Raw genomic sequence first — 22,419 nt, forward strand, 5'->3', positions numbered from 1 at the left:
TTTCAGTCTTACCAATTTTTGTAGTACACTTTGAAACTCAGTTATTAGTTATATTAATGCCCCGTGCCTAAGAAGATTGTTATATACTCTTGAATGAATTGACCTATTATTATTAAAGCTATGTTTATTTATTTATACTTATTTTGGTTCTTGCATTCTGATACAGGTTGGTGCCTCTTATCAGAAATGCTTGGGACCAGAAGTGTTTTAGAAATGCGCCAGTGAACATCAGCACTCAAAAAGTTTTAGACTTTAGAGCATTTTGGATTTCAGACTTTTGGATTAGGGATACTCAAATTGTATTACTTTGTTTGATATTCATGTGACTCAAGCTTTATTTTAGTTAGTGTTAGCATTGTTTTACCTTTTTCCATTCTTTACCTGTAACTCCTTAGCATCTTCTAGTAAGCAGCATCTAGTTCAGTTTTGCTTTTTAAAAAAATTCAATCTGATGGTCTCTTAACTTTTTAATTGAGGTGTTTACACCATTACATTTAAAATAATTATTAATATGGTTGGGATTAAGTCTATTATTAGCTGTTGTTTTTATCTGACCCATATGTTTCTTTCATTCTTGTTCATTTTGAATTACCTTTTTAAAGATTCCATTTTATCTCCTTTATTAGCTCATTATCTGTAATTCTTTGTGTGCATTTCAGCATTTGTTTTATATATATGTTTATCACTCTGTCACTTCAAGTAATACAGTATTATTTTATGAATAATGTAAGAACATTTGAGCAGTATACTTGCATTACCCTCTGCCACCCTTTCTCCTATTGTCCTGTTTTATCTACAAACTCTACAGTACATTAGTAATTTAAAATTTTTTTTATTGTGGTAAACTGTACATGAAATTTACCTTCTTAAACATTTTAAGCATATAGTTCAGTAGTGTAACAAACATTCACATTGTTATACAACCTATCCATGAACTCTTTTCATCGTGCAAAAACTGAAACTCTGTCAATTAAGTCACTCCCCATTTCCCCCTACCTGTAGACCCTGGCAACCACCATTGTACTTTCTGTCTCTATAAATTTGACTGCTCTAGGTAAGACATAAGAGTAGAATTATACCATATTTTTCTTTCTTTAACTGGCTTATTTCACTTAACATAATGTTCTCAAGGTTGATCAAAGTTGTAGCATGTGTCAGAATTTCATTCCTTTCTAATGCTGAATCCTTTTGTATTTATTTACCACATTTTGTTTATTCATCCATCAGTGGACACTTGAGTTGCTTCCACCTTTTGGCTAGTATGAGTTGCACTGCTCTGAACACAGGTGTACAGATGTTAGTATCTCCTAGAGAGAAATGACCATAAGTAATCCATTTTCAGTTTTTTGGTGTTTTTTTTTTTTTGTAATTCCTTGATGTGTAAAGTCAATTTGAGATCTTCTTTTCTAATGTAAGCATTGACAACTATAAATTCCCCTCTTAGCACTGCCTATACTCTGTCCTATAAGTTTTTGGTATATTGTAGCTTTGTTTTCATTTGTCTTAGGATATTTTCCAGTTTCCTTTGTGATTTCTTCTTTGACCCCTTGGTAGTTTGAATGTGTTGTTCAATCCCCACATATTTGTGGGTTTTGCAGTTTTCCTTCTGCTGTTGATTTCCAGTTTGAATCAACTGTGATAGGAAAATATACTTTCTATGCTTTCAGTCTTTTAAAATGTGGGGAATGTTCCATGTGCACTTGAGAAAACTGTATTCTTTTTCATTCTAAAAATAACATCTTTATCGAACTATAATTCATATACCATACAACTCACTTAAAATATACAAATCAGTTGTTTTTAGTAGTCAAAGTTGTACAACCATCACACATAATCAATTTTGCAATTTTATCACCCCCAAAAGAACCTCTGTACCCGTTCACAGCTACTCTATTCTCCCCCAACACCCTGCACCACATTCTACCCCTAGCCCTAGGCAACGACTAATCTACTTCCTGTCTTTACATATATGTAAATTTTGGTATATGATTCTATTTTTCCTTTATTATTATTTCAATTGTTTTTGGGAAACAGGTGGTAGTGGTTTCACGAATAAGTTCTTTAGTGGTGATTTCTGAGATTTTGGTGAACCCAATATGTAGTCTTTTATTGCTCACCTCCCTCCCACCCTTCCTTCACAGAGTCCATTACATCCTTGTTATACCTTTGCATTAGAGGAGTATTCTTTTTTTTTTTTTTTTTTTTTTTTTTGAGACGGAGTTTCGCTCTTGTTACCCAGGCTGGAGTGCAATGGCGCAATCTCGGCTCACCGCAACCTCCGCCTCCTGGGCTCAGGCAATTCTCCTGCCTCAGCCTCCTGAGTAGCTGGGATTATAGGCACGCACCACCATGCCCAGCTAATTTTTTGTATTTTTAGTAGAGACGGGGTTTCACCATGTTGACCAGGTTGGTCTCGATCTCTCGACCTCGTGATCCACCCGCCTCGGCCTCCCAAAGTGCTGGGATTACAGGCTTGAGCCACCGCGCCCGGCCTAGAGGAGTATTCTTTATGTCTGTTAAATCTAACTGGTCTGTAATGTTGATCAAGTCTCTTACGTCTTTGTCTCCTACCTGGTGGTTTTACCGATTATTAAAAGTGGGGCATTGAAGTCTACTTTTATTGTAGAGTGTTCTATTTCTCCAAGTCTGTCAATGCTTACTTCATATATTTATGCACTTTAATGTTTGGTACATACATATTTCTATCAATCTTCTTACTAAACTGGCCCTTTCGTTTGGCCCATATGTTCTTATATAATGTCCTTCTTGGTATTAATGTTTGGTACATACATAATTCTATCAATCTTCTTACTAAACTGGCCCTTTCGTTTGGCCCATATGTTCTTATATAATGTCCTTCTTGTTTTTTGTTTTTTGTTTTTTTTTTTGTTGAGACGGAGTTTCGCTCTTTTTACCCAGGCTGGAGTGCAATGGCGCGATCTCGGCTCACCGCAACCTCCACCTCCTGGGTTCAAGCAATTCTCCTGCCTCAGCCTCCTGAGTAGCTGGGATTACAGGCATGTGCCACCATGCCCAGCTAATTTTTTGTATTTTTTTAGTAGAGACGGGGTTTCACCGTGTTGACCAGGATGGTCTCGATCTCTTGACCTCGTGATCCACCCGCCTCGGCCTCCCAAAGTGCTGGGATTACAGGCTTGAGCCACCGCGCCCGGCCCCTTCTTGGCATGTTTTAAGAGTTTTGACTTAAAGTCCATTTTGTCAGATATTACTGTAGTCATTCCTGTTTTCTTTTGGTTACAAAATTTCATAGATTATCTTTTTCCATCCTTTTACCTTTAACCTGTGCATATCTCTAGATCTAAAGTTAGTTGCTTGCAGAGTACACATAGTTGGATTCCATTTTTTTAAAATCCATTCTTCCATTCAGTGTATTTTGGTTAGGGAGCTTTGTCCATTTAAAGTTATTGGAAGGCCTGTTGCTATGTATTCATTGTTTTCTGGATGTCTGGAGGATTTTTAGCCTCTCATTTCCTCCCTTATTGCCTTTCTTAGTGTTTGGTTGATTTTATGTAATGGTGTAACTCCAGTCATATATAAAGACCACTCATTTTTGGCCCCTCCCTACCTTGTGGTATTGATGTCACAAATTATATCTTTATGTTATATACCCATTAACAAAGATTGACAACATTCTTTATGCTTTTGTCTGTTAATTCTATAGAAGAATGAAAAGTGAGTTGTCAAAGAAAATTAAAATACGGGCCTTTATATTTGTCCAATTATTTTTCCAAATATTTATGTTTACTGGAGAATTTCATATTTGCATATAGCTTTGAGTTACTGTCTAGTATCCTTTTGTTTTAACTTTTGCAGGATTCTCTTTAGGATTTTGTAAGGAAGATAGGGTGGTAATGAATTTCCTCAGCTTTTATCTAGGGATGTCTTAATTTCTTCTTCACTTTTGAAGGATAATTTGCTGGATGTAGTATTCTTCCTGATATGATTTTTTTTTCTTTCAGCACTTTAAATTTATCACCCTACTGACTTCTGGCCTGCAAAGTTTCTGCTGAAAAATATTCTTATATTCTTACAGATGCTCCCTTGCATGGGATGAATCATTTTGTTTTGTTGATATCAAGCTTTTCTCTTTGATGCTTGACTGATTAAAATGTGTCTTGCTGTGGGTCTCTCTGGGTTTATCCTACTTGGAGTTCATGGAGCTTTTTGTATTTGTATATCCATTTCTTTTCTTAAATTTGGGAATTTTTCACCTATTACTTCTTCAAATAAGTTCTTTGTACCCGTTTTTTCTCTATTCTAAGATTACACTGTTATACATATTGGCCCACTTGATGGTGTCCCTTAGCTGCTGTTCATTTTTCTTCATTCTTTTACTCTTGGCTCCTCTTACCTGCTCATTTCAAATGACCTGCCTCAAAGTTCACTCATTCTTATACCTGTTCAACTCTGCTGTTGAACCCTTCAAGTGTATTTTTCAATTCAGTTACTGTGTTTTTCAGCTTTAGAATCTGTTTGGTTCTTTTTTGTAATTTTTGTTTATAGTCTCGTTTTATTCATATATAGGTTTCCTGACTTCAGTTAGTTGTCAATATTCTCCTTCAGCTCATGGAGTATATTTATAGCAGTTGTTTTAAAGTCCTTGTCAAATAAGTGAGAAGCCTTTGTTTCTTTTGGATACATTTCTGGGTATTAATTTTGTTCCTTTAATATGGTTCACATTTCCCTGTTTCCTTGAATGCCTTGTGATCTTATGTAGAAAAATGGGTGTTTGAATAAACAGCCACTTCTCCCAGTGTTGCAGACTGGCTGCATGCAAGAAAAGACCTTCACTAATCAGCATGGCATAAAGTCTTGAGGTCCTCTCAAACCTTTTCTGTGACTGTGTCTTTCAGGGGCCTTTGTGTTTTAATTCCAGTTTTCCATACACATGGCTTCTTTTAAATATCCTAATTACCTAAAAGTGTCACTCCTCCTTATCACAGTTTTAGATGCTATATTGTATTCCGCTGCCCATAAGTTCTTGCCACCAGGTTCCTGCAGTTCTCTGGACTCACTGCACCTCTCACATGCAGTGGTACCCGGCACCTGTTTCCGCTGCTTCCAACTGGATATCAAAATGATGCAGCTGTTCCCGTCAGTGCTGAGTCAAGCAAGACAGATACCAGTCCCTCGGGGAGGCTCCAGAAAAGTCTGAATGGTGCAAGCACGTCTACTCTTTTCCTTCCATTCCCAGGGAGGAACTGGGAATTGGGTGGCTGGGTGGCTTCTTCCTGACTGTGCTGTGCCAAGGAGGATGTGGGGAAAGGGTGAGCCAAAACCATGACATTTCCTACCATTTTGAGTATGGTTTTTTCTTAGGTATTCTCTTGGTTGCTGCTGCTGCTGCTGCTGACTGGTTTTCTAGAGCTCTCCCAAAGCTACTTTGGTCTGTGTATCATATATTCAGTCTCTTAATGGGGGAGCAAAGGCCTGAAGCTTCCTAATCCATGATCTTGCTGACATCACTCTGTTATCTTTTAAAGATTTTTTATTTTTTCTTAGAAAAAAATACACACACACTGATAAATAGATATCACATTACTCTTGCTGGTTTTTCTCCTTTTCCATCTTTTTATGTGTATAGAGATTCAGATTTCCTTTTGTATGAAAGACTTCCTTTAACATTTCAAGTATAGATCTTCCTATACTTAATGATTTCTGCTGACATAAATAATATTCACTAATCCTTTTTCTGCATTGTCTAAATTGCCACAGAGCTTATCCAATCCATTTGTACCAAGATTACAAACTTGGGTCTCCCCCTTGTCATGGAAAGCGGGTAAATTCTCTGCTTAGCTAAACATCACAACCATTTCCTTTCACAGGTGCCTAGGAGTCTCACTCTGTAAATGGTATTTAGATGTCTGCCAAGCATTTGAGGGCAATACGTATACATATTTTGAGGGCTTTCTTGTTCTAGAATTTCCTACTTAAAAACTTGTACCACCCTGCCAGCCCTGCTGTCTGACTCCTCAGTCCAGTAAGACTACTACTTTTTGCCTGTGTTCTAGCTCTGTGAACCCACAAACTGTAAAGTGCTTTCAGGTGAAGCTAGTTGACTGTGGATCTCAACCAGTATTTCTGTTGTTTCAAGAAACATAGCACTTCCAGTTTCTACTTATTAATGATTACTCATCTATGCTTTTATGCTTTTAAATATATTTTTTAAAATTCATAATTTCAGAGTTTATGTTGGTTCAATACAAGCTACTTTGCTGTTAGTGGAATTAGAATTATTTATTTATTTATTTATTTTTGAGACAGAGTTTCACTCTTGTTACCCAGGCTGGAGTGCAATGGCACAATCTCAGCTCACCGCAACCTCCGCCTCCTGGGTTCAGGCAATTCTCCTGCCTGAGCCTCCTGAGTAGCTGGGATTACAGGCACACGCCACCAGCTAATTTTCTGTATTTTTAGTAGAGACGGGGTTTCACCATGTTGACCAGGATGGTCTCGATCTCTTGACCTCGTGATCCACCTGCCTTGGCCTCCCAAAGTGCTGGGATTACAGGCTTGAGCCACCGTGCCCGGCCGGAATTAGAATTATTTTTAAAACATTCTTTTAAAATGCAAAAGACCTGAGCATGACTGAAAGCTATTAAATTCCAGTAAGTTGGTAATGGAAAGCAATTTGATCTACAAAAAATTGTATTTCAGTTTTAAAAAGTAATTTTTATTACTGTTGTGATGATAGTCTATAATTCTTTCCATTGAAAGGCTATATATTAAAAAAGAATATGTGGCACTTTTTTTTTCTTTTTGTAGGACATAACAAATGAAGACCACAAAAAAATTGAAGTGTTAAAATCAGAAAACAAGAAGCTAGAAAAACAAAAAGGAGAATTAATCATAGGGTTCAAGAAACAGTTAAAATTAATTGATGTTTTAAAAAGGCAGAAGGTGAGTCTGTCATTAAAGTTAAATCATACTATTTGTACCTTTCTTACTAAAAAATTTAGCATTTTCACTTTAGGTATGTTTAATTTTTGACATCTTTAGGCTTCATACAAAAATGCATTATATATATAAATCTCACTATATATGTTAGATTTCACATGTATGATGTGTCATCTAAGCTAGTGGATATTTTCATGTGAGTAAATTATTGTAGAAAATGGGACTAGAAAATACAGTATAGGTACTTATCAACTACAGAAGGTACCAAACTAAAGAATGACTATTACCTTAGGGGACTAACTGCTTCCAAACCACTATTGCTGCTTTCTCTAAAAGTTCATAGTTCTGACACTTTCCTTCTTTGCAAAGGTCAGTTATTACAATATCACTGAATTACCCTAAAAGTAAGTTGGTTCAATACCACTGTTGGGAACAAAGTCTTTTATAGGTTGGTCCTTGAATGTAATTACCATTTTAAGTATCATGCTTATTGGAATTAAGAGTGTATGTTCCTACAACAGAAATTACATGCTGACAATATATTACCCACACATTTTTACAAATTTCCTGTTGTTTGGTGGCCTACTCTTAATACTAAATCAGACAATACTGATTTTTTTTTTTATCAGATGCATTTTGAAGCTGCCAAGATGCTGTCTTTCACTGAGGAGGAATTTATGAAAGCACTTGAATGGAATGGGGAAATAAATAAGTGATCTACTTCAGTGAGTCTCTATGACAGTATGTGATGGATACCCATTTTACTTACTGTAATGGTTTGAATTATTTTTATTCTTTGTAAGAAATGAAGTTCTGGGATTATGAAATTGAAATAACTTCAAAGAATTCTCTGTTTAGATTTGAGAGATACAAAACTGATGCATTATTCTGATATGTATTTATAAGAAAATTTTTTTAAAACAAAGCAACAAAAATTTAACTTCTGATTCGCTATCTTATGACCTTTTATGTTCTTTTGAGTTTGTTTTCTAAGTTCTTACTTAATGTGACAATTAGATAATAAAATTCTTCATTCTTTTCATTTACAATTCTCTTCCGTTACAGTAGAATGAAAAAGATGCTTTATAACAAAATTCCAAACATTTATTTCCCTGGCCAAATCAAGTGAAGTTCAAACACAGAAGGCAGTTCACTGTGCAGCGAATTCTATGTTAGTAAAGGTAAATAAGGATGGGGAAGCAAACAATCCTCCAGAGTGCTGTAATTTCAAATTATCAATACAAAAATAACAGTTTGATTTTTATCTGATAATTCTTTACAAGTTATCAAATTCAGTGATGATTTACAAAATCCAAATAGACAATGGGATTCCTACTGCCACTGAACTATAAAACAAAAGTTATGCTGACATCTAGTGGTAACATACAAAATTTACCCAATTTTGATGATATCATTTCTCTTCACAAATTTCACTTCTTTGCTGATACGCTTTCCTAAACTCTTCACCAAGCAGATCAATATCATCCTCTTTTTTAAATACTCCCTACAAGAAAAATATTTTCTGGGTTACTTTTGTACCAGAATATTTCACTAAATGTTTTTAAGACTGACAAAGACATGATTTATCTCCAAGGTAATGAAATCTATTCAACAGATTAATGAAATTTTTAAATAAATCAATCCTTTCCAAAAAATGATTTGACATATATATTGAATATTCTTAGACTGGCCCAATTTTCTGATTTATCAGTTCTCTTGTAGGAGATTGTCATAGGAATCTGAGCTCTTCTACAAGTTCTACTGCACTTGGCTTCCCTAAGTACTTCTGCTTGGATACGAAAGAACTTAATCTATACTGTGACCTACCCTTGGCTTAAAATAGCTCTATAATATAAGAGTGAGCTTCGATAGACTTATATATGGGATCAGTTCTTTATGCCTCAGTTCTATGGGTAAACAATCAATCTTGCAGAAAAGAATCAAGGTTTAGAGTTAAGCCATTTAAGCAAATCCTTTGGAATTCTTCACTCTTACATTTTTCTTTTCTCCTACAGTATACAACAAAAGGCTCCTTAAAACAAAATTAATTACTTACTTATCTTGCAATCTAAAGAATTTTAAGGATAACTGAGGTCATCTGGGGCCATTAGGACCTAAAGGATAATGGCCATTTTTGGATATCAGGTTTATTAATCCCTCCTCCTGCCTCCACAGTTGTTTCACCTATGAAAATATCAAATCCCAAAGACATTCCTAGAATTTATAATTTATGAAATTTAGTAATTACATTTGGATTTTATCATTAACACATCATTTTGTATTCCTTAATCCTGTCTAACCAATTAGACTATCAAGTCCTGTGACCAGGCAATAATTACCTATATATTTATCTTTTTCCTTCCTTAGCACGAGACTGACTATAAAATATGCACTTGATTTTACTGAATAAAATATGAAATGGCATTTCTATAGCTGAAAGATGGTGATCCTATATGAGTCTAGATGTTTAGCCTATCAAACTTATTTTTTTGAGACAGGGTCTCACTCTGTTGCCCAGGCTGGAGTGCAGTGGCAAGATCATGGATCACTGCAGCTTTAGCTTTCCAGATCAAGCAATCCTCCCACCTCCAGCATAGCTGGGAATACAGGCATGCATTACCACATTTTATTTTATTTTTGTAGCAATGTGATCTCCCTATGTTGCCCATGGTGGTCTTCAACTCCTGGGCTCAAGTGATCCTCCTGCCTCAGACTCCCAGAGGGCTGGGATTATAGGCATGAATCACTGTGCCCAGCCAGTTATTATTTTATTTGCAGTCACAACGTTTCTCGGGTGTACATTAAAATTCACTATCTTCTAGAATTTAAAAAATCAAGTTTAACTAGTTATAACTTCCTACTATAAAGCAGATTTGTCTCAAACTCAGTTCAAGCACATGCCTGTTACTGGTGTTACCAATTACGATGTTTTCAAATATATTCTAATCTTTGGCATATAAGTATTACAGTTGTTCTAGAGTAGCTTTAGATTTCCTACACTAAAAGAAAAGGGCCTCTAAAATACAAATTCAGGCCAAGCATGATGGCTCAGGCCTGTAATCCCAGCACTTTGGGAGGTCATGGAAGGTGTCATGTCAGGAGCTTGAGACCAACCTGGCCAACATGGTGAAACCCTGTCTCTACTAAAAATACAAAAATTAGCTGGGTTTAATGTGGTAAATTAAATGCGTGTGATCCCAGCTACTTGGGAGGCTTAAGCAGGAGAATGGTCTGAACCCAGGAAGCAGGAGAATCACCTGAAGCCAGGAGGCAGAGGTTGCAGTGAGCCGGGATCATGCCACTGTATGGTGGCAAACGCCTGTGATCCCAGCTACTCGGGAGGCTTAAGCAGGAGAATCACCTGAACCCAGGAGGCAGAGGTTGCAGTGAGCTGGGATCATGCCACTGTATGCCAGCATCATGCCAGCCTGGGTGATAAAATAACTAATAAAGTACAAATTCAATTAAAAAAGCTCATACCTCTAATGTGCCAAGACCAACTTGCTCATTTTAGACAGAGTGAAATGGGCCCAGGATCCCACTGCTGCTTCATAACAGAGCAAGAAGTGAGCAAAACCCAGGCCCTCTGAAATCCAAATACCATGTGTTTTTTCACTATTAGAGGTCATGAAGATTACAACTGGATATAAATCTCACTTACTTTAGGGAGATAGCCTAGTAAGTTTGTGGCATGCTCTTTAAGAAGTTTCAGTCTTTCTTCTTCAATAATTGCATTAATAAATCCTTGCTGCCTTTGCTGCAACTGCCACTCTTCCAGTTCACGTTGCTGGAAATGCAAATCAAATTTTGTCATCACAAACACATTAATCTCTTATGAAGTTTTCAAATAAACTACTCATGCAATGAATTTGATAAAACTGATGAAGTATTTATGACACTAAGTTTAAAAAATTCTAGATAATTCTAGATATTTTAGATATCTAGAATTCTAGATATTTTAAAAATTCTAGATATTTTAAAATATATATTTTATGTCTGTATACCTATCTATATATCTTTTACTATCATTATTCCTTTAAAATGGGCAAACAAATACTTTCAGGCAAGTCATTACCAAGGGAAAAAATATTCAACAGATTGAATGCCTAATACAGTAAATATTTGCTGAATACTTACCATATGCCAGATGCTGAAGAGTTTACAGTGTAAAACAAACAAATAAAAAATAGTGAAGAAGATCAGAGTTATCTGAAGGATATTTTCATATATAGGTACATATCTTTTAAAAGATGATATGAAGCATGAGAGTTCCATTAGTATTTCTCAGCAAACAGCTCTTGACTACTCTTAATTACATCAAAATTCTGGGCCATATGGAAGAAATGACTTGAGCTGTGTGACAGAACAGTGAACTATCTACTAAGCCACTGTTAATTTGAAACTGTACTTGCATTCAAACCTCATTCTATCTTAGTTCATCCATTCCTTATAAAGGGGAGATACAGGAAAGTTCTGTAATGTTACAGGGGAAAGCAAACTTGATAGATTTTTGTTCAATGGTAGAGTCTAATTTGGGCATAATAGAGGATTTCCCTTCTTAGGATCAATGTCTATCCTAAAAAGAGAAATTTATAGTAAATTAAATTGTTTAGGTCGGGGTCCCCAAACTACGGCCCGCGGGCCACATGCGGCCTCCTGAGGCCATTTATCCAGCCCCCACTGCACTTCAGGAAGGGGCACCTCCTTTCACTCGTGGTCAGTAAGAGGAGCACAGGAGTACTGTATGTGGTGGTGCCACAAAGCGCGGCGTTGCTCACGTACAGTACTACTTCCGGTGACGTGGGATGCACGCGTCACGGCTCCGGAAGCGTGTCATATGATGCACATCCGGTCTGCGGCTGCAGCGCCCCACATCACCGGAAGCAGTGTGAAATAACAGCAGAAGTAGGAAGAAAGGCAAAGCACTGTAACCATTACTACACAGTACAATGGCCCCCATACTCCTCCAAATGTACAACATAATGGCCCCTATAACCTCCCTTTGCCCAAAAGTCTCCCCCCACATTACTACACACCATGTTTCCCCTATTATAAGACCCTGTCTTATATTAATTTTACCCCCAAAAGACGTGGGCTGTCTTATTTTTAGGAGGTGTCTTATAATAGGGGAAACATGCAGCAGTGGGCTTCCCACAGAAGAGGCCCACCGCTGCTGCAGATGTCCAGGATGCTGTATACACAGTGTCACAGGCTGATCACCGCCATCCCTGTAGACAGCACTGGAGGCGGTGCTGGGCCTGTGACACTGTATACCGCTGTCTGGGATAGTGGAGGCAGCAGCGCTGGCTGTGAAGGGTGTCACACCTTGCATAGTCCAGCCCTCCAACAGTCTGAGGGACAGTGAACTGGCCCCCTGTGTAAAAAGTTTGGGGACCTCTGGTTTAGGTAGTTATGACATCAATTTATCCATTTAGGACAAATTCTGAATAGCTTTGGTGGGAGGAAACTATCTCCTGGGACATTTCAATTTGTTTGACTAACCATATAATTTTTGTAGAGGTACACAGAATTATAGATACCTATTTAGGAATATCTCTGAAATGCAAAAGAACATGGTTAGATCTCATAGGATTGTATAATGGTGTTAATGAATGATTTTCATCATAAAGAACAAAAATGTTGCACAATTTTACTGACAGAACTAAGCCCACAGCATTATATTAGGAACATTTATTAAGTCTTTAAAAATTAAGACGTAAATTATTTGTATAAGTATCTATGCATTAGGTGGCTTTATCTGATTTCCATTTAGTTGTTAGTCTGATTTCTAGTTAGTTGTTTTGCTAACTTTTCCAGTAGCTGTCTCCCATCCAAGTACTAACCAGGCATGACCCTACTTAGCTTCTGAGAAAAGATGCGCTCCAATGTAAAGTATATTTGAAACATTTACATTATTTTGATTCCTACTTTGTATAGTTTTAAAATAAGTCATATAAGTCTCAATTATTCTTCCTTTAAAAGTATTTAAATTCTTCCCCTCCTACTTCTGATTTTCAGAACAGCTACATATTATCCATTTGGTTCTTAAACCACAAAAATCTAGTGAGAAAATTTAACTATTTAGTTTTACAGATGAGACATAAATAAATCACTGTGTCCAAAGCCACAAACCTAGTTCCCTCTCCAATGCTTAAATCTACATTTCCAACTAGAAATCTTCCCCTGGGCCACCCAAATAATTTTGGGTGGACAAAATGGAATTATTTTCCTCCTCAGATTCTGTTTATCTTCCTATATACTCTTTCCTTAGGACATCACCCAGTCACTCATTAAAGATGGAAGAGAGGGGGAACATCACACACTGGGGCCTGTCGGGAGGCAGGTGGGGGGTAAGGGGAGGGAGAGCATTAGGACAAATACCTAACGCATGGAGTGCTTAAAACTTAGATGACAGGTGCAGCAAACCATCATGGTACATGTATACCTATGTAATAAACCTGCATGTTCTGCACATGTATCCCAGAACTTAATAAAAAATAAATTATTTATTAGTGGTATCCTTAAGTCCTCTCTCACCTTTCTAGATCTCACTGGTCACCAAGCCCCATCAATTCCATATCCTTAACATCTCTCAGGTGGATTCCTTCTCCATTTGCATGGATTTCACTACTTATCACTGGGGTTAACTGGTCTCCCTATCTCCAAGCTTACTCCTCTCATATCTACTTTCAATTGCCATCACTTGAATTGTCTTTCAAAGTGCAGATCTTAATATATAGCTTTCCAATCTTCGATGGCTTCCCTTGGAAAAGCCCACCTTCTTAAAATAGCATGCAGGGTGTTCATGATCTGTTTTTCTCTCTGCCATACCAAAATGACCACAGCTCTATAACCTATTATGTATATGACATATTTATAATTACTTTTTATATATTTTTCTTAACCAAGACCATAAATTCATAGATAGCATGGACTTAAATTTTCTTTACCTTTTATGTTCTCAGTAATAACCAGTGTTTGGCACATAGAAAACATCAATAAGTATTTTCTAGAAGCATAAATGCTCAGAATTTTCTAGTATGCTAGTAAACATGTATCTAACATTGTCTGGCATATAAAGCTTCTCAGTAAATGTTTAGTGGATGACAGATGAGCTAATTGCTGTTTAATGATAATGACCCAAAAAACCCCACAACTTTTTCTTACTTTGTCTGCAAGGAATTGTTTGTGACGCTCTTCAATAAGTTTTTCCACAGCCTTCCTGTGTTCCAGCTGCTTCATTCTTTGTTTCTGAGCATTCATTAATTCTATTCGATCATCCTCAGCAAATTTAGCTAGCATGGTTTTTCTAAAGTTCTCCTCTTCCTTTTTCGCAGCCTGTAGCACTAATTCCTTCAAGGCTATTTGTTCTTCAAAATCTTGCTTCATCTCTTTTTGCTTTCTCAGTTTCTCTTCTGCTTCTTCCTAAACAACAATATACCTAAAAGTTAATTTAGAAACCACTTCCTTATACCAGATTTATAAAGAAAGAGTGATAGAGTTTGGTTAAATTTAGTATTATAATATGAAATAATGCAAACTGAAAAAGGTTTTTCACGATAACACACTTCCCCCATCCCTTTAAAAGCAACTGGATAAAGAACATGTTTACCTTTGGATTTTCTGTTACTCATGAATAAATTTTAATTCATGTTTACCATCTTGTTTCTCAGAATTAACCCATAACTGCTTTGAAAAGAGCTGATCAAAAATTTTTTTGGACACCTAAGTTTATTAATCTGTGGTCTATGGTAAATATAAGTCATTCTAGAGTCTTGCTTAAAACAGCTGTCCAAACCACAGATAAGTATTTTTCGGTTTCCAACTTCCTCCTCAAAATCAAACCTGCCTTTGCCTGTCTCCAGTCTTCTAATAGTCCCTTAATTCTCCAAAATTCTCTAAAATTTAAAAAACAATTACCTACCAATGATAATCAGTACTACTTTAGGGAAATTCAAATTTACTTGGAGCAGTTAAGTCCTTTCCTCTATGTAAGCTTTTATTTTTCTAAAACATTTTATAATGAAAAATATCATACATACCAAAAAAGATAATTTTACAATGGCCACTCACCTCTAAATATTCATGTGCCAAAGAGGGAATGCCAAGGAAAACGAATACATTGTAGTTAATAAAAATGAGAGAGCAAAATTTGTAAGATGCTGCTAAAGCAGTACTGAGAGACATTTAAAGCACTAAATGCATACATTTAGGAAAAATGCATATATAGCACTAAGTGCATGTATGTGGGGAAAGTCTGAAATCAATAATCTAAGCTTCCACTTCGAAACCTATAAAAAGAACTGCAAAGTAAACCCAAAATAAACAGAAGGAAGAAAATCCAAAAATGTAGAAATCAATGGAATTAAAAATAGAAAATAGACAATTATCAGTGAAACAAAAGGCTGTCTCTTTAAAAAAATAAATAAATCAGTGAAATGGACAGACCTTTAACAAGGCCTGGCCAAGAAAAAAAATGAATGAATAAACAAACTACCAATATCAGGAATAAAACACAGGACATCACTACAGACCCTAGAGACATCAAAAGGATAACAGAGGAATACTAGAAATTTTTATACATACATAAATGTGGCAACTTCGATGAAATGCATCACTCCCTAGAGAAACAAAAGCTACTAAAACTCACCAAATATAAAATAAGGTAATTTGAATAGTCCTATCACTATTAAGGAGAGTGAATTAATAACTTAAAATTGCCTGAAAATAAAACTCCAAGTCAGGATGGTTTCACTGGAAAATTCCAACAAACGTTTAAAGAATTAACACCAATTCTACATAATCTCTTCCAGAAAACTGAAGAGGAGGAAACATTTCCCCATTCATTTCATGAAGATAGAATTACCCCACTAGCAATATAAAATAATTATAGACCAATACTCCTCGCATACACGGATGTACACATCCTTAACACAGTATTAGAAAATAGATCACACATTAAAAGAATTATAAACCATGACCAAGTAGAGTTTATTATAGGGATGCAAGGCTGGTTCAATGCTAAAAGAAAATCAATGTAATACACTAGGTTAAAGAAGAAAAAGGACATAATCATATCAACAGAAAAAAGCATCTAACAAAATTTAACACTCCTTCATGATAAGAAGCCCTCAGAGAAACAGGTAAAGAAGACGACTTCCTCAACTTGATAAAGAACACCTACAAAAAAACCCTATAATTAACATTATAGTTAATGGTGAAAAACTGAATGCTTCCCCCTAAGATCATCAAGAAGGAAAGATGATGACTACTCTCATCACTCTTATGCAACCTAGTGCTAGCCAGTGGTGCTGGAAATTTTAGCTAGCATGTAAAGCAAGAAAAGGAAATAAAAAGTATATACAGATCAGAAAGTAAGAAACAGCCTCTACCTATGTCTGACTATGTAGAGAAAAAATTTCTACAGCTAACAAGTGATTTCAGCAAGGTTGTGAGATTCAAGGTAAACATAAAAATATCAGTTCACTAGCAATGAGTATGTGGACGCCAAAATTAAACCTAACATTCCATTTACAATTTACAATCGCTCAAAAAATGAAATAATTAGATGTAACAAAACACACACAGGATTCGTATGCTGAAAACTATAGAATCCTGATGAAAAAACTCAAAGATCTAAATAAAGGGACAGCCAAATTGTGTTCATAACTTAATCTAGTGCATTTATCAATTCTCCACAAACTGATACTCAAATTTAATGCAATTCCTATCAAATTCCCAGCAAAATTATTTATAGAGACACGAGTATTCTAAAATTCATACAGAAAGGCAAAAGAACTAGAATAGCTAAAAAAAAAATTTTTTAAAGACTTACTCTATAGCTGCAGTATTTAAAACCGTGTAGTATTGGTGGAAGGATGGATACATACACCAACAGAAAAAAAACAGAGACCCCAGGAATAGACTCACACAAATATCCCCAACTGTATTTTAAGAAGGATGCAAAAGCAATTCAATATTGGAGAAACAACCATTTCAACTGGTGGTGTGGAACAACTGGACATCCAATGGCAAAATCTGTATTTGACTTACGTCTCATCGTTTGTACCAAAAATTAAAACATATCACAAACTGTAATGGAAAATGGAAAAGCAGGAAAAAAAAACCTTACAGAAAAAAAAGGAGAAATTCTTAAGGAACTAGGCAAAGAGTTTCTAGAGTTGACACCAAAGCATTATCTATAAAGGGAAAAACTGATAAAACTGAACTTCATAGAAATGGAAAACACTCTAAGAAAAACCATGCTAAAGGTATGAGACAAAGTTACAGACTAGGAGAAAATATTTGCAAACCACCCACCTGACAAAGGACTAGTTATCTAGAATATATGAAGAACTCTCAAAATCCAACAATGAATGAACAAACAACCCAATTAGAGAATCAAAGCAAAAGAATGAAGAACTATTTCATTAAAGAGGATCTTACACTGAAGAGGATAGCAAATGAACATATGAAAAGACGTTCAGAATCATTAGTCTTCAGGAAAATACAAAATAAAAATGGAAAATGCAAAATAAAATTACAAGATATCACTACATGGATATTTAAAATGGCTTTAAAAAAACTTGAGTTTCTGAGGACAGAGGAAAAAAAAATTAAAAATGGTGGCAACACCAAATGCTGGTGAGAATGCAGAGAGAATGCATAACTCGTACATTTCTGATGGGAATATTAAATGCTACAGCTGTTCTAGAAATCTCTTTGGCAGTCTGCTACACAGCTAACATGTAATTTACACAAAACTAAGCTAATGTACTCTTGAGCATTTATTGCAGAGAAATGAAAATTGATGTTTACACAAAAACCTATACCTGAATGCTTATAGCAGATTTACTCATCAGAGCCAAATACTGGAAACATTCCAAATGACCTTTCCTGGGCGAATGGTAAAATAAATTGGTACCTACATACCCATGGAATGTTACTCGGCAATAAAAAGGAACAAATTATCAATACAAGCAACAACTTGGCTGAATTTCCAGGAAATTATGCTGAATAAAAAAAGCCAACTCCAAAAAGTTACATATTGTTTGATATCATTTATATAACATTCTTGAGGCACTTACTTTTTAATTAATATATAATTAAAGCTTCATCCATGTTTTAGCATAATCAGTCTGTCATTCTTTTTATAGCTGAATAACAGTCTATTACATGGATATATTTTTTTATCCATTCATCAGACATTTGGGTTATTTCTACTTTTGGGTTAGTTCCACTTTTCAACTATTATGAATAATGCTGCATAAACATTTCTGTAAGTATTTGGGCAGACATAGGGTTATTAATTTTTAACCATTTTTTCCCCTAATATATGAATTTAAAGATACAAACTTTCCTCTAAGCCCTGCATTAACTGCACGTCACATATTTTGGTATGCTTTTTAAAAAATCATTTAGTGTCAAATATTTTTCTAGTTCCTATTATAATTTATTCCTTTTCTCATTGCTTATTTAGAAATATACTGTTTAATTATGATATACTTAAGGATTCTGCAGGTAAATTTTCATTACTGATTTTTAATTTAATTCCACTGTAGTCAGAAAACATCTGGTATTAATTAAAACCTTGAAAACTTACTGAGACTTCATTTATGTACTATAAGATTATCTATTTTGGTGAATGTTCCATGTTTGAATGGAATTTGTATTCTGCTGTTGTTGGGTGGAGTATGCTCTAAATGCCAGGTCAAGATACTGCTTTCAACACTATATCCTGTGGTTGACTACTTGATCTATAGATTAATGAGAACTGTGCACTGAAATACCATTCTGGACATAGGATCTGGCAAAGATTTCATGATGAAGACTCCAAAAGCAATTCTAACAAAAACAAAAATTGACAAGTAGGACCTAATTAAACTAAAGAGTTTTTCACAGCAAACACAATTATCAACGGACTAAGTGAGACCTAATTAAAGAGTTTCTTCACAACAAACACAAATTATCAACAGACTAAACAGACAGCCTACAGAATGGGAAAAAATATTTGCAAACTATGCATCTGACAAAGGTCTAATATTCAGAATCTCTAAGGAATGTAAACAAATTAACAAGCAAAAAATAACCCTATTAAAAATAGGCTAAGGACATGAATCAACAGCTCTCAAAGACAACATATATGTAGTCAACAAGCATATGAAAAAATGCTCAAAAGCACTAACCATTAAAGAAATGCAAATCAAAACCAAAATGAGATACTGTCTCACATCAGTCAGAATGGCTACTATTAAAACATCAAAAAATAATGGATGCTAGCAAGGTTGTGGAGAAAAAGGAATGCTTATATACTGTTGGTGGGCGTATGAACTATTTCAAACATTTCGGAAAGCAGTGTGGTGATTGCTCAAAGAATGAAAACAGCATTACCATGTGACCCAGCAATCCCATTGCTGGGTATATACCCAAAAGAATATAAATTATTCTACCACAAAGAGATATGCTTGTGTATGTTTATAGCAGCACTATTCGCAACAGCAAAGATATGGAATCCACCTAGATGTCCACCAGTGGTGGACTGGATAAAGAAAATGTGGTACATATACACTGGAGAACACTACACAGTCATAAAAAAGAACAAAATCACACCCTTTGCATCGACTTGAATGGAGCTGGAGGCCATTAGCCTATGGTAATTAATGCAGAGATAGAAAACCAAATACCGTGTCTTCACCTATAAGAGCTAAATATTGAGTACAAATGGACACAAAGAAGGAAAACAGACACTGGGGCCTACTTGAGGGTAGAGATGGGGGAAGGGGGAGGATCAATAAACTACCTATCGAGTACTATGCTGATTACCTGGGTGACAAAATAATGTGTACACCAAACCCCCATGACACACTAATTTACCCCTGTAACAAACCAGCACATGTACCTCCTGATCCTAAAGTAAAAGTTGGAAAGAAAAAAAAAAACAAAAAACCTTGAACTTTTGATTGTGGAGTTGCCTATTTCTCCTTTCAGTTTTTGTCAGTTTTGCTTCATGTATTGTGAAGCTTTATTATTTAGGTTCACATACCTTTAGTACTATTACATCTTCTAGATGAATTTACTGTATTATCATCATGAATTGCTTGTCCTAAAGTTGACTTTGTCCCATATTAACATAGCATACTCCCACTTGCTTTTGGATAGTGTCTGCATGTTATGTATCCTTTCACCATCCTTTTGCTTTTTTATATGTCTTCATATTGTGATTACAGACTACATAGGTGCATCATGCTTTTTACAATACAGTTTACAAATTGATGCCTGAGTTTATCTTTTCAGCCAGCTTGAAAATTTGTCTTTTAACTGTAGTATACCATTTACATATAGTGTAATTACCAGTATCATTGGATTTAAACATATAGTCTCTCTTCTGTTTCATCTCAAAATTATATTCTTATGTTAATCGTTCTTTCCATTTCTGAAACTTACTTTTAGCTTCCTCTTATATATTTCAGCTTGTTCTTCCTGGTATAATTCTTGTCTCACTTGTTCCAGATCTTCACGTTGCCGCAGCAATTCTTCCAATTTCTGTGTCAACTATTAAATTTTTTAAAAAACATAAATGTTCATAGGACCCAAATTCTATAACTAATATTTCAGAATTTTACTAGTGTTAAAGAAGTGATTATTTTAATACCGCATTCTGAAGCTGTAGCCTTTTCTCCTCATTTTCTTGAACTTTTGCCATCCGATCTTCTTCTCTTTGCTGCTGCATGTTAGCAAACTCTATGATTTTTCTGTTTTCTTCTTCCATCTCCTCACGTTTCTTTTTTCTCCAGAGAGCCTGCTCTTTCTGAAACTCTTCTATATACCTTCGCAATGCATTTGTTTTTTCTAACTTATGTTGTTTTTCCCTAAAAAGCAATAACAAGCACAGATTTGTAGTAACATAAACAATAAACTATAAAAAAGTAATTTCATTTTGTTAATAATATACAGGAAAATGCTACAGTTTTTTCAGTTGTGCATATGACAAACATTTTAAACGCCTACCATGGGCTAAATACATGAATTTTTCTTTGGGTAAAATACTGTGATACATCTCCTCTAACCTATTAATGAAGTTTTATGCATCTTATTTCATAAAGGCTACAATCTGTTAACATTAGCTTTGCAGCACTCTACACTTAAGTTGTCCGCAAAAAACTTCATCAGAATACATGTACTCTGACAAATGATATAAGCATATATTAGAAAAACAAAGGTTTAGGTTGTTCAGTGACTTAAGCATTTATTAATCATCAGATAATTCATTTATTAATGATGCTAACAGAGATGACAAGGAGTTGGTTCCGATTTATGTGATCATAGCTAATATTTACTGAGAACTTACTGTGTATTAGGCACTGTGTTCTAGGTGCTTCAGCTCCTCGCAACAAACCTATGCTAAATCTAAAGTAAACATTTAAGTATGTGAGAAAGTTATGATGAACTTACAATTGATCTTCTTCATAGATCTTCCTAACAATTTCATCAATCATGAGTTTCTCTTTTAGCAACTGCTCGTAAGCTTCCTGCTTTTTTTTTTCTTGTTCTTCAAGTTGTTTCTCTAAGTCAAGATAGTACTGTGCTTTCACTTTGTTTCGTTTGTCTTCTGCAGCATTCTCTTCCTTTATTATTCTCTCGTGTTCTTCCATCATGGTTTTGGCTATTTTGGCATCACGTTTCTGTTATTAAAACAAAATTCATCTTTCCATTTTCAAATCTGAACACAGTATTCAGATTTGGTGTAAAAATTGGTATATTTTACACCAATGTTATTGAATATTATAAAGTCTGATACATAAATGTTTTCGTATGTCTAGGTTAAAAAGCAAAAGTAAGTTATTATAACCTGAAGAGTGTGAATAATGAGTCAAACCCTAAAGAGGCTTTCCTATCCTTTCAAGTAGCTCTCTCAGGACAATACCTGATAAGGATTATTAATAACACCACATTCAAAAAACAGTAAAATTATAAGTACTTATTTATTAATAACTGCTAAAGCAGTCATTATCTCATTTATAAATTCATCTAGACAATTTTCACCATTTTTAGCTTCACTGTTTATCAGCTGCTATTTAAAGATGGTACTAACTTTTTCTTACAGGTCTGCTATTAAGAGGCTTTGAGCAACTCAAGTTTCTTCTATCTTAAACTTTCTTTCCTGCCATTGGCCCTTGAAGTTTCCCCTTTCTGATTTATTAAAGGCCATTTAATGGAAAAGAATCACAGATGCTACTCTGCTTATTTTCTGTAGCTTTTAATTCACTCAAGACCATTCCCATTGTCAAAAGACAATCTTCTTTCTTGAATGGGTTAAACCCCTTAATTCTTTTGAGTATTTTTCAAAAGATTTAATAAAATAAGTTTTAAATGAAATATATTGAGGCACTTTTTAAAATTATCCTTTACCTTTATGATCACATCTCAAATGATGGAATGGTTAACAGCATCAAACATAAGGAGTAAACAGATTAAAATATGAATACTAAATGTCATTCCTGA

General features: G+C 35.1%; 2 protein-coding genes across 4 annotated transcripts in view; one reads left to right on the plus strand and one right to left on the minus strand.

Moving 5' to 3' along the window:
- The window catches only part of TEX9 (testis expressed 9), a 62,898-nt gene extending 55,264 nt beyond the window's left edge, over nucleotides 1-7,634 (plus strand). For both annotated transcript variants that reach the window (XM_039469353.2, XM_074393821.1), the window contains 2 exons: nucleotides 6,787-6,921; nucleotides 7,548-7,634. In XM_039469353.2, the coding sequence (XP_039325287.1) occupies nucleotides 6,787-6,921; nucleotides 7,548-7,634 (222 nt within the window). The remainder of the gene's footprint in view (nucleotides 1-6,786; nucleotides 6,922-7,547) is intronic.
- The window catches only part of MNS1 (meiosis specific nuclear structural 1), a 39,068-nt gene continuing 17,984 nt past the window's right edge, over nucleotides 1,336-22,419 (minus strand). For both annotated transcript variants that reach the window (XM_003928968.4, XM_010339594.3), the window contains 6 exons: nucleotides 21,370-21,599; nucleotides 20,570-20,786; nucleotides 20,362-20,469; nucleotides 14,086-14,343; nucleotides 10,580-10,705; nucleotides 1,336-8,422 (listed from right to left, as the gene is read on the minus strand). In XM_003928968.4, the coding sequence (XP_003929017.2) occupies nucleotides 8,330-8,422; nucleotides 10,580-10,705; nucleotides 14,086-14,343; nucleotides 20,362-20,469; nucleotides 20,570-20,786; nucleotides 21,370-21,599 (1,032 nt within the window). In that variant the 3' untranslated portion in view covers nucleotides 1,336-8,329. The remainder of the gene's footprint in view (nucleotides 8,423-10,579; nucleotides 10,706-14,085; nucleotides 14,344-20,361; nucleotides 20,470-20,569; nucleotides 20,787-21,369; nucleotides 21,600-22,419) is intronic.

Source organism: Saimiri boliviensis, chromosome 2 (assembly GCF_048565385.1).
Source record: "Saimiri boliviensis isolate mSaiBol1 chromosome 2, mSaiBol1.pri, whole genome shotgun sequence".
In the NCBI taxonomy this organism is placed as follows: Eukaryota; Metazoa; Chordata; class Mammalia; order Primates; family Cebidae; genus Saimiri; species Saimiri boliviensis.